The following is a 13,409-nucleotide window of genomic DNA, read 5'->3' as shown; positions in this document are numbered from 1 at the left end:
ATTTTCTGTTGCTGGTAAAGCCAAAAGAGAGAAATTATTAAATTTCCATTCAACGGTCGTTTTGCCGTTTTGCGGTTTTGCGTCACTGGCTGTCGCTCTTCTCCCTCAGGGAAACCAGTAGGAGTAGCAGCCATGGATTTCAGTCGCCTGCAAGAGGCTTTAGCCTCCAAATCGTACGCCAAGGTCGCTACTATCTGTGATGGCCTAATGCTTCAGGCAATTCCTCCTGCTCTTTCCTTCTTTTCTGGTTTTAGCTTTTCTGTATTAATGTTGAGACAAAATCAATGAAATTATGAAACTTATTTTTCGTCAGTTTTTGACGGTAGTCGTACCAAACCCAAATAGAAACCCCAATTTCTCCTTCTTCTTATCGTCTTTGAAGCAGGTCGCAGCAGAGGGTGTCGCGTTTCAGGATGAATGGCCGTACGCGATTCACCTTCTGGGCCACATTTATGCTGATGATATGTAAGTCATATTTATAAATTATTAATGACCCCTCTGTTTGGTATCTGGGAAAGCTGGAGGGAAGATAGGAAAAATCTAATTGATAATTGGATTTTTGGTTGTATTCATTATTAGAGTGCTTTTCCATTCTCGCATCTTGAGTTTGTTATATTAGTTTTCTCTGGCCTTTTCCACTTCAATCAAGCGGCGGGTCAGGGGTTTTGAACTTTGTCCTTTTGCTATTTTTTGGGGTTTGCTGTTTTGCATGTTAGGGCTTGAGGATTTTTTATGATTTCGGGTGTTTTGGTGATTGTGGATTTTGCAGTTAATGGTTTGGGAGTTTAGAATTTGGAATATCTCTGGAATTTCATTAATCAGCAATTATTTTGATACTTGGAGTGTGATCTTGCAGCAACAGTGCACGGTTCCTCTGGAAATCAATACCTTCAGCCATAAAAGAGGCCCAACAAGAAGTGGTTGCGGCTTGGAGAATTGGTCAGAGGTTATGGACACGGGATTATGCTGGCGTGTATGAGGCTATTCATGGGTTTAGTTGGAATCCAGAAGTTCAGGGGCTTGTTGCTGCATTCGCAGGTAAGTTTTATGAATCTGTTACTGCTTTTAAATACTCTATTTAATATTTATTTATGTAATATCTTTAGCTTATTGATGTGACATAGTGAAGTAATCTATTGGTTCACATAATGGACAAATGATGAACAATGTTCAAACTTCAAAGCTGAGAAGTTATTTTTTCTTCAACTGTGCAATTGCTAATTTCAAAGCTCTTTTGTTACTCGGGTTGCAACCCTTCTGTGCTGCTTTAATTGTTAACAGCTCCCACCCCCCCGTTTTTTTCTGCTAGTTTACGGCATTGTTGAAGTTTTTAGATATGTAACTCGTTATATGGTTGCTTTATTAGAATAAACTATTTGATAAGGAAGCTGTAGGCTTCAGGAATCGAAGGGCTTTGAACAGTTTAATTGAAATAGTCAAGTTTGGAATGGATTAATGTGTGTCGTAACATGGATTTTGAGTAACTGAAGGGACTTGGGCCGCTTGTTTATGTCTATGGCTAGGCCTGTAAGTTATTATCGATGCATTCTGAAACAAATATGCTGTAGTTGAAGTAAACCAATGTTCGTGTCTAAAATGTATTCTTGGTAGGAAGGATTAATGACCTTCTATAAATGTAGCCAGTAACTTGGGAGCTAAATGAAGCAACTTTGTTCTACTCACCTTTTCTTTTCTCTTTCTTAATGGTGGCCCATGTTGGAAGTTACATACATTTGTGGATATTTTTCTTGGAGTCAAGAGTGATGTTATTTCTGGATGACATTTCCAATATAGAATTGTCCTTCTATCCTTTTGGGCATGTTTCAATTTACAATAATTGAATTCAATATATGCTTTGGGTTTAGCCTTCTAATGGTTGAAGATGCAGTACATGTGGAGGTCTGTATTGTGCATCTATTGTTCATCACTTCATCAATAGCTTATTTAATTAGGGGTATCCTATTTGGGAACTTCATGGTCAAAACTGTAGGAATGGTTGGTTATGCAAGATGCTTCTTTGAAACACGGAGCTGTTTTTGTTGATCATTTATGGTTTTCCCTCTTAATAATCTGTCTTTTTTCGAAGTTGTAAAAAGCCCTGGATTAACAGATGTGTAATATCTTGAGCGGCCACTTCTTGCATTATGCTACTGGAAGGATTGTGTCTATTTTTTTTTTCCTTTCTATCTGCTGATTATTTGAATAGCCAACCCCAAACGTTTGGGATAAAGGCTCGGATGATGATATGTTGATTATTTGAAAAGCACTCATGGTTCGAATGAGTGCATAAGAGTGTCCCTTTCCGTTGGCATGATCAGTGGCTGCAATGTTTGTATTCAACATCTTTCTCTTTTATTTCAGATGTCTGGAATATGGCTAATGAAAGGATTGAAATCTCTAAATGTACTTATATTATTATCATGCGTGCTCTCTGAAGTATGTGGCCCATCGCCCTTCATGCAGTGCTTTACACCAAGAGGATGTTTCAGCTATTGCTGTCTGCTTATTCAACAATAAGCATTCAAGACACTGCTCTCTTTCTGGGAATGAACGAGGATGACACTATGAATTGTAAGATTTTTCAACTCATTGGACCTAAATATTATAGTGGCCCTTAAATTGGATATTGAATAGTTTTCTTTGTCGAGTTAATTTCTTGGTTGAGCATTTTAATTTATTTCATCCTCTAATTGTTATATTCTTGCTTCACCTCAGAGTCAGATGATTGTCGAAGATGACATTATTACTTGGCGAGAGCTTTACTTTTGTTGTGTGCAAACTTGCATAATTTTCCCCCTGACCTGTGTGCTTTGATGATGTAAATATATGCATAAATTGAAATGAAGTTATTTTTAAAAGGAAATACAAAGTTTGTTGAGCTAGAGACCCCGTGGGGTGTGGCCCATATACAATCAAGGATCACATGAATTGCATCCTGCAAACTTTCATCTAGAAATCTGTCTGCAATACCAAGTACAGAGGTTATACAACCATCCCTCTTTAAGGAGCCGCGTAGTATGTTAATCTTCTTCAAAAGCTGTTTTGTTGCGTTCCTACAATCATGACTAACGGCATAGAAAGAACTCTTGATCTTCCTCTCCTCGCTTCCTTGAAATTCTTAGCATTCAGCACCTCCTCCAATAATCTGGCTACCACCCCAAGGCACCCAATATTTGTAGCACTCACTAAATTTAGCCACTTTGATTGCAATTTGCAACATATCTTATAAAACTTCATTTCTTTGCATTAGAGAACATGTACTAGAAATAGCAGTTCCTCGTACAGTTGTCAAGAGTTAGTATTCTTTTCCAAACCGCCTCTTGCTCGGTTAAAAGCTAGCTAAACTTTGTTCGGTTCGTTGTCTTTTGACAGATCTGCATGTGGTCTTGTGAATTAAAGTTGTGATAATTTCTTCCACTACGTGTTCCTGCAATTGTTGCCAATGAGATTTTGGTTTGACATATGCAGATGTAGTACAGCAAGGTTGGACTTTGGATCCCTCTTCTGGAATGCTAACTGTGAAGAAGCAGGCTGTTGTGAGTGAGCAGAAACTGGATCCCAGTAAACTTCAGCGCTTGACGGAATATGTCTTCCTACTTGAACATTGAACATACTTGAAAAATTGGATTTGTGAAAAATCTTTTTTGCATAGGTGTTTTACTCAGATACTCGTCGGGACGGTGATTTGTGATTATTATTTTTCCCTGTGAAGATTTTGATGCATATGCCATGATGGATAGAAAAAACTAGAACTGCCAAAGATTTGAGGAATAAGAAGAGACACTGAGTAAGGAATTGATTACAGCGAAAGTTATAACACCAAATCACAGGTTTTAATTCTTCAGTGATCATATACATATATATATATATATATACACAATCTGGGCATTGATGATTGCTATCAAGAGCACCTCATCCTCTTACCCTGTAGGCCTGTACTACCAAAGGGTCGGTGGATCGGTAGATATGATTGATGGAGCGAAACCTCCTTTTCTTGCGCTTTAGATACTCTTTTTCTTCATCTCCAGCATCACAAGATATAATTTTGTCTTTCCTTTCGTTTTGTTTATCACCATCACCATCCTTGCTGCTATTGAAATCATGGTGAAGTAGGGTGAGTTGCAAAACCAGATCCATCTCCAAGTCTGAGAAATTCATCTTCTTCTGAAGTTTCTGGTACTTGGACGCCATTTTTGATTGGGAAATTAAGCCAGCAGAACAGAAGAGAAAAGGAGGCGTTGTTGTTTATATATATATCACATAAGGATATAATGTGTGTGTATATATATATATATATATACGATAATTTTCTTATGTGGACACCACAAAATATATTAACTTATGCACCTCAATCTCACCATTGATTTTAAATATATGGGACCCAAAGTAGTGGATCACACTTGTCATTTCACTTTTGAAAACACTTAAAAAGTGGAGTGCTCAAGTTTTTAAGTTGTGGACATCCACATAAGAGAATTTCTGTATATGTATATATATATATCATATAAGGATATAATGATATAATGTAAGGGTATAAAATAAGGATTTATGTTTACACCATTGATTTGAAACATGTGAGACCCACTTGTCATCTCATTCATCCACATCATTAAAATGTAACTCTTATTTTACACCTTTTCACGCTATATACACATATATATATATATATATATATATATTAGCGTATACGTTGTAATTAGGTGATCCATGGCGGCAAAGATCTGGGCTTGGCTGTCACTTTGAAGTTTGAAAACAGCATCTATGTTGTTCTTATCTGAGTGCTTTGTAATCGTTGGATCAGAGACAAGAAAATACCTAATTTACCGGTAACCAGTTACGTTATGGTCAGTCAACATGTCTTTTCTCGCTCTATCTGCCTCCAGACCCCAAATTTGCTCCCATCTCTCCGCATGATTTTTTTTTTTGTTCTGTATGTGGCTCTCACCAGTTATGGGAGTCAATTTCTATTCCAATTACATGAAAAATCTAGTTATCCATGGATCAATTGAGACATGAGCCAAATCCCAATATGACAAGATAACACAGAATGACATTTGCACACACTGAGCTATGTAAGGAGAGTTTAACTTACGAACTCCCGTTTGCACTAAAAGTTACTGAGATTAAATTCACCATCTCATATACGTGTATTGCAAGTGAAGAGACGAATCAAAACTCAAAATGACAACTCAGGTGATACGTACAAATCTACACACAAACACACTGCAAATACATGCACATAATATACGCCTATCAATACACACATGCATATGCACGTAAGTAAATAATAGCCAATTGGAAAACAGAACTCACTTGCAAGTTCTTTGCTTGCCTACTCACTTGTAGACGACTGGATTTCCTTACTCTTTCCACCCTGGGCCAAAAACAGAAAATTGGGGGGAAATCACTTTCTTCTCAACCATTTTCCTTTTCAAAGGGAGCGTGAAGGGACAAAGGAAGGTTCAGCCACTCTGTGTGTGTGTGTGTGTACACATATATATGGAGAAAACTAACTAAATTCTTCATATGTATATCCTTAATATACAAATGCAAGTTGCTAGGGGAAGGACAATCAACAAAAAAAATATCAAACTGGAAAGAAAAAGACAAGAAGTATACCATAAAACCAGATATTCAAATGTAGGTTTTGTTTATTTACAGAATGTGCAGAGATATGTACAAAAAATGAGTTACCTGCAAAACCTCTTATTGTTGCTAACCAATATCAAAACAATCTTCATCCTAGCTAAGAAAAGAATAACGCAATATACTCTCAGTTTGTACACTTGATGCTCTCTGGCAATTTCTACCAGCTTGAATTACTGTGGATTGTTGGCATTACCTAAGATTGCAAGACCCTCATTTCGGCAACTCACGATTTTACTAAAGACTTCTTCCCTCACTTGGCGCTGCAATGGTTCCAAACTATTCTGATAAATTTCACAAACCATATCTAACTCTTGCACTCCCTGCTCAACTTCTGTCTTCTGTTCCTCTGTCAGCGGAAATCGAGCTACGTCAATCAAGTCTATCAGGCGACGTGTACATCTCTCATACTGATAAATTTCCTTCAACAATCCATTAGAGTTCCGCCTTTCTCTCTTCTTCGACTCCTCCATAATCCTCTCATAAATTTGGAGCATCGGTGCAGCCCATGAGAAATTTTCTGGGATATGAAAGTGAATATTAAGGCCCCTATCCGGGCAAGGGATAGCTGCAACAAGAGTCCACAGGACAATCAAGAGAACAGATTTCATGGTGAAAACAAGAACTGCCAGTCCATTTGTTGCCATAACTTCCTTTGCACGAGGTGTCACCAAGTTGCTGGACATTGATTTAAGTTGCTTAGCTGCTGACCAAGATTGAGAAACACTCCATGAAAGAGAACGTGAATGCCCTGATGGGTGCGAACTACTACGACCCCTGCTTGAGCTTGAGCTTGAGCCATGACGCCCAAACGACCGGTTCCTTTGTGATGAAACTGATACAGATTGCTTCAATTCAAGCATTGCAAGCTCCAAGTCACCTAAAGCTTTTCTTGCCCGTCGGAAATGAGACTCACCCACCACCCTCTGCGGAGAATGCAACGCACACTGAACAATCTCCAATTGTTTCTGCCATGAACGAAGATTCTCAATCCCATCACGAGTTACATTACATATATCAAGGGCCTTCAGACTACTCTCAAAGAAATCAGAAATCATTTTATCCAGAGGGGATTTCAAGACTTGGTCTCTGTTCTTTAACAAAATTACCCTAAATTCTTCCTGGCAACTCATAAAAACATCCAAAAGATTCTTAATCCATTCAACAGACAGTAATCCTTCAGCACTAACAATAGACAACTCATGGAATCGTTCTGTGACCTGTTTCTGAAATAACTCAACATCTGCGTTACCAGATTCATGAATGCCCTCCGTGGAACGAACTTTTTCACGCATTTTTCTGAATATTGAAAGGCCAAACGAGCGAAAGGGTTTAGAAGAGCTACCCTGATCATCTGAGGATCGCATTGTCAATAGGTTCAAGTAAAGTCCCGAAAGAATTCTCAAGAAGACAGAATTCACGCAAGAAAATCAACCACAAAACCCATCTTTCTTCCACACAATCCAGAAGTTCAGTAACCTACAAATCCCATTTTGCCTATCAAGTTGAAGTAAACAAGATTTCTCGAAATCCAAATCAAGAATTGTTAATGGACAAACAGTCTTGAGCAGAATCTCCCGACTCAGAAAAAGATCATAGAAATTCAAAGCCAAATGCAGAAGAAGAAGAAGAAAAAGAAAGTACCTTGACACCACCGACGATGTTTCAAGAAGGCAAACTATTCGAACTCGTAGAACCAAACACGGGAAAACTCGTTTCGTCCAGAGAAAGAGAGCGCGAATCCCCTCGCTCTAAATTCAATATTTATAATACTCTGAATAAAAGTAGCAAACCGTTTCTTCAAAGAGAGCAGCGAAAAAAGGGGGGAAAAATCAATATTAGATATAATATATATATATATACATATATATATATATACATGTATATATATATACATGTATATATATATATATATAATATAATGTTTTTGGTGGGCTTTTTTTAATTAATAGAGCCTTGCTCACCTTTTTTACATATTGAAAAAAAAAATTATTATTATTTTGAAATCGTAATATAATTACTCAAGTGTACTAGACTTTTTAATGGGGAAGGAAGTTACCCTAAAGAATTTTTTTTTTGGCAAAATATTCCATAATTTTATGTAGCATTGTTCTAAAAATCATATCGAACCAAATCGATCGTTTGGTCGGTTATTGTCAAATGAACGTTAGCGAGGATCAATCGAAAATCAAAAAAACCAACTAAACTGCCAATAACTATCAAACAAAATCGATTAAATTTATGTCAAAAATTGATTGAAACCGACCGTAGACATCCGACTCTTAAATCAGGAACTCTTGCCTCTGTTTTTTGTCTTTTGTTCTGTCGAGGAGAGTAGCTTCTGCTTCTGCCAATCATATATTTATTAAAAAGTAACAATGGGAAACAATTTTGATTCTTTAATGGAAGTTTCTAAATCAACTGACATTTTATCTACACATTCTTTTAACATCTCACTTCACTGTTTGATTAACTGACTTCAAAGCAAAAACTAAAAAGCAGGGCTGCAGAAACTTTTTCCGAAATGATAAAGATCCCAATAGTCTTATAACTCAAGAACTAGGCTAACTAAGATACAAAGTCCCGGGATCCCTATCATAGCTGAACTTTTTCTTCCTGAAGCTTGTTAAAAAATTTAACAAGACGCTAATTAATCAGAATAAGCAATTCAGAAACATAAGGTAACAGACATCAGATTAGGCTGAATTTATGAATTGACTGATAGTGGAGACAAAGGTTACAAGAATCCAGTTTTACAATGCTGTAAGTTCTTCTGCAAACAACAGAGAATAATACAAACAACAATTTCCTATCCTATTTGGTGTCATACACTGGCAACATAAGGAAAACAGACTTTGACATATAATTTTTTCCTGCTTTTTCCTCACACACACTCTAGTTAATCAATGTTATCATTTATTCACAAGCCAATTTGGTGTCAAAGCTGCTCAGGCAGATTGCAAAAGCCTGAAATGCGGATAACGGATATCGATAATCCATGGTGAACATATCTTTGCCAACCTTGCCAAATTGCAAAATGATTTTTTCAGGATCTGATGGGGCTGGCTGAGATGGAGTGGGTGCACCCGCTGCTGGCTGTGTAGCAGCAATCAACTGAAAGTTCTTAACAGAGGCTACAGTTACGCGGCCCCTGAAGTTCAGGCACCAACACTGTAACTGTTCATGCCACCTCGGGGGCTTGTTTTTGAGAACCAAAGGTCTAGTCTTGCCTTCCTCATCATCATTACGAGGCCCGACAATATCTGAAAATCTCGCGCTGCTGAATTCAACAGACTGGTCAAGAGACTTGGTGAATGAGATACTCCCAAATGAGTCCTCAAGGCTGCGTGGAAGAAGCTCTGGTTGCCCAGGGACACTGCCACCAACATCAAATGCTGACATTGGGATTGAGTGCATAAGGCAGTGCATTCTTCGAGGGCCTCGGGTTCCCAACACATTTAGTTCATAACTGATTTGAGCTATGTTGTAGCTTCCCGTTGGCACCTTTGGAGAGACCTTTTTCGAATAAAATCTACGACTTGATCTGCCAGGAGGTGGAACATTGGCAGCAGTGTACGGCGGCTGTGTGTCATATATTATGAATTTTGTGCCAAGAAAATTCGATCTGGAACATGAATGCAAATGATTCAGTGATACGATTGAAGGAATTGCAAAAGTACATTGACAGTAGACAGCTAGCTCACCACAAAGAGAATTAAAAATAAATTATAAGGCAATACACGTTAATGATTGAAAGACGTGAAGAAACTATGGCAAATAAGGATGCCTCACAAGTCACAAGCAACATGTCCACTTATGGGATAAAGGCTTTGATGATGATGATGATGATGATGATGATGATGAAGTAATGTTTGCCCTGTGTCAATTGCGAAGAAAAGCTTTGTAACAGACACCGTTGTTACACTTCACTTCTACTTAAAGAGTGTGATCTTGAGAAGCTCTATAAACGTGGGGAAGACAACAAACATGACACTTTCATTCGAAGCAGGAAGTCTGCTTTCAATTTTAGTAGAAAACATTATTCAGGAACAAGGGAATCTCATGACAAGGCAAATCCCATTCTGAACGAAGGATGGGAGCTGCCACAATAAAAGGACTACCTAATAAACAGGAATGCCACATAGGGAAGAAAACGTTTGGCTGTTTGACTCGAATTATGTATAAAGAATTTGAACATAAAGAGGACGTAATCTAATTGCACATCATCTTCTCACCTCAACTTTCCAATATATGTGCTGCTTGATTTTGAGATATTGTCAGCATGCATTGAGATAACATATTCTGTGAAAGTAGTTCGTCGACTTCTCTTTGCGGAGAGAAGGAATTTCCCATTTTCAACAAGCAATGCTACAAAACAAAAAATGAAAAACATAGAAATAATCAATCAGGAGACTGATGGTTTTCTCAAATTAAAATTGGCCAATAATTGAGAAGTAGGTTTTGCTACGACAAACTTTGGCAAAAATTACGAAGGCAAGCTAATGAATAAAAGACAAAGAATATCTACATGCATGAGTCAATACTCAATAGCTCATCCATACTCCAAATTTCCAATACAAGTTTAAAATTAAAAAGAAACAACCTTAGAAAATCCTTGTCCTTCCACAAACAAGTTCAAAAATGTCATATAGTTTTCCGGGAATGAAATATACTATTTGAAGCCCCACAACATCACCAAAGCTATTATAAAATTCTTATTGACTAGCCCTATCTCAATACCACAAAAACATAGGATTGAGAAGCTAATTAACATGTGAAGGGCTTCAAAACCTTGGTAATCACACCAACTTCACGAGTAAATTTCTGATTTGAACTTGAATACATCATTACAACTTGGCTAAACCAAACTAAGAATGAAACTAAAACATTAGCATTGTTCTCTCATGTATATTGACGAAAGAAAGTTCTACTTAAAAGATTCAAACATTCACTTTCTTTCCTTCTTTTCATATCCATACGAGTTGTCACATGCATAGTCAGAGACGTATATAAATTTTTGAAATAAAACGATCCATCTCCATCAAAAGAAAGAAAGAAAGCTGTAAGTGATCATCTAACTTCGGTTTTGTATAGTGACGGAGTATTATTCAATAATTTGATGAATGTACTTTTGACGTGTTCAAACATGAAACAATAACTTCGTTCTGAATACCATAAACAATAATTTATTTTATGGGATAAAAACATGCGCACTGAAGTTTGGACAAAAACAGCTTCTGACCAGGCAATTTGTAACTTATTATTCCTCTGAGTCTATTAAAAAAAATATTATTTAACCAACATACAACATATTCCCTCGACATAAATTATAGTAAAGATGATGAATCCATGCGCAAGAAGAAAAATCATTTCAAGGAAAAATACATTGGCTTATATAGCCCACAACAGAAAACATTAAAATGAACTAAAAATATTTCCCTGGATATAAAAGACAATCAACGAATCAAATAACCTACCAACTAAAATTACAACTAAATAAAATGTGTTATTTTAATTCAACAAACAAGAAAATATACCATCTATGTTTGACAAACATAAGGAAATCAAATGGTTAGTTAGGAAACTTACAAGGGCTGAGACAAAGAAAAAGGTGATAAGTTAGCTTCGATTTATCCCTCTTAATAAAACACTGGATCAGTCCATCACGTGAACCAGGCTGGGATCCAAAGAAGAAGGTTAGCAAGTCCAGCGGCAAGGAACATAAGCAGGTCAACTTTCTTTACTAAATGCAAGTTCATGACAAAAATGCCTACCTGCTTTATAGACACTGGGAAAGTCAGCTTCCCACAGAATTCGGGACTCTTAACAATTTCTTTGCACATAGCTCTCCAAGACCGGCATACAGCGGCACATGCAACAACATGCCTTCTAGCAGGCCAAGTGCTCTCACTCTCCTCCAATCTCTTGATTATGTCACAGAGAAGCTCTGGGGGTAGACTAGCCCAACGACTGTTCTGAATCACAAGAGAGTTGGTTATGCAAGTCATGTAACGAACCTTGAGATTTTCCTCTATGATGGCCAGTCAGCCTCACTTCAAAACCCCGTCTAGATAAACTCCCAAAGCCATCCCTCACATCACGAACTATGCTACGGAAGGACATTTTACCAGTTGATCACAGCACACCTGCAGACAAATCCAGATCCTGTTTTCATCATTAGCTTAGCTAAAGTGGAATAGTATGACTGGCTTTCCGGAAAATGAGACGAAACCCCGCTTTTTCGAAATAATCAACCATGCGCATATGGCTGCCCTAACGTAAAAAATAGTGACTCTGATGCCCGCTCATTTGCAAAGATCAGAAGATAAAGAAAAAAAAAAAAGGAAATCAAAAGGTACCAAAAAAGAAAAAGGATGTAGTATCAGGAAAAGGTCAGCTTCACATGGACAACAAAGTAGCTAGACTGACCAAGCATGATGCAGCTCATGTGTTTCTAAGCATCATTTTAAACCCCACAACCAGTTTAACCGAAAATTACATTATTGTAGCAGACTCATTAACAAAAAGCTCAAAGCTACCCTATCTAGATAAGGAGACAAAGGAAAACAATTATAAAGTTAGACATATCCTGATAGATTAATGAAGCAAAACACACAATAACTTGAAGAAACAGCCGAAAACCCAAAAAAATATAAAGGAAACAAATTGTAGGGGGGGGGGGGGAATCCAGGAACAGAGAGACAATTCGGGAAAATTTACACACACAAACCTTGGAAAATAAATAACCACGGTTTGCATCTACATCTAAGAAAACAAAATAGGGGTTTTGCATGTTCGGCAAGAAATTGTTGTTATTAGCAGAACGACAACTGTAATACGCACAAGTTCAAATCTTTGCATCTAAAAACAAACCTGACTAAGAAAACCCAGCCCTGGAGAGCTCCGATCAGCTGAAATCACAACCCACCAGAGATCTGCAGAGAAGATGCAAAAGCTGGTCCCTCGTAACAACAAAGCGGAGACAGCGTTGGGGTTCACATGAAATCTTTCAAACAACAAAGCTTCAGATACTGAGAAATCTGTACCGCACCATAACAGAATGCACAGAGACAAAATCTGAAAGAAAAGGTAGAAAAGATCGAGAGAGAAAAAGCATATAAAGGAAGAAAAAGTCGTAGTCAGAAATGTAATACTGTTGAACGACACCGAATTCTACACTTTTTTGGTATTTCTCACATCCGGATTTCAAGTCCACGGTAATCTTCGTTCAATTGAATATGCCAAATGGTGAACATTATTAAAAAAAGGATATTCATTTATGTTTTGTATTTTTATTATCCCGCTTAGAAATCTAGACCTACACTTGGCTCCAAAGCCATGACCAAATAGCATGTTTAACAAGGAAATTGATAAACAAACTCCCCCTATTTTAAACCCCCTCCCCTAGGTTGTCACTATTTGTCTTGTCATGTCATGTCTTTTCATCATGTCTCATCTCATATACATACATATATATATATAGATATATACATACACACATATAGGGCAGAGAATATATATTTACATTTATTAATTTAAATGTTTTGATTAAGATTATTTGTTTGCTTTTTTTAATTATCATAATTTTGTAAGACATAGATAATAATTTATTCAAGTACATGAATAAAAGGTTCAGATGAAGATTTGATGAATCCATATGAGTGCATGTTCGTCTTCTTGCTTTATTTCGACTGAGATAAAATCACCCTACAAACAATATAATTTACACTGAGTATTTACAAAAAAAAAACAATATAATTACA

The 13,409-nt window shown here is 37.1% G+C and overlaps 2 protein-coding genes and 1 pseudogene across 2 annotated transcripts; 1 reads left to right on the top strand and 2 right to left on the bottom strand.

The window, feature by feature from the left end:
• The first annotated feature begins 53 nt into the window (after positions 1-53).
• On the top strand, positions 54-3,802 carry LOC120003691 (COP9 signalosome complex subunit 8-like). The gene is made up of 5 exons (XM_038852716.1): positions 54-216; positions 386-465; positions 857-1,038; positions 2,464-2,571; positions 3,469-3,802. The coding sequence occupies exons 1-5, from the start codon at positions 133-135 to the stop codon at positions 3,606-3,608; spliced, it is 594 nt and encodes a 197-aa protein (XP_038708644.1). The 5' UTR covers positions 54-132; the 3' UTR covers positions 3,609-3,802.
• A 1,018-nt stretch (positions 3,803-4,820) lies between these two features.
• LOC120003534 lies at positions 4,821-7,013 on the bottom strand. Its single transcript, XM_038852550.1, has 4 exons — positions 5,843-7,013; positions 5,695-5,746; positions 5,314-5,374; positions 4,821-4,964 (listed from the first exon to the last, which is right to left on the bottom strand). Exons 1-4 carry the CDS (start codon positions 7,011-7,013, stop codon positions 4,821-4,823), a joined length of 1,428 nt encoding a protein of 475 aa, XP_038708478.1.
• Positions 7,014-8,337: 1,324 nt separating this feature from the next.
• LOC120004418 lies at positions 8,338-11,837 on the bottom strand (annotated as a pseudogene).
• Between the last annotated feature and the right edge of the window lie 1,572 nt (positions 11,838-13,409).

This window comes from Tripterygium wilfordii, chromosome 8, assembly GCF_013401445.1.
Source record: "Tripterygium wilfordii isolate XIE 37 chromosome 8, ASM1340144v1, whole genome shotgun sequence".
NCBI classification, from domain to species: Eukaryota; Viridiplantae; Streptophyta; class Magnoliopsida; order Celastrales; family Celastraceae; genus Tripterygium; species Tripterygium wilfordii.
This window is presented reverse-complemented; position numbering and strand designations above follow the sequence as displayed.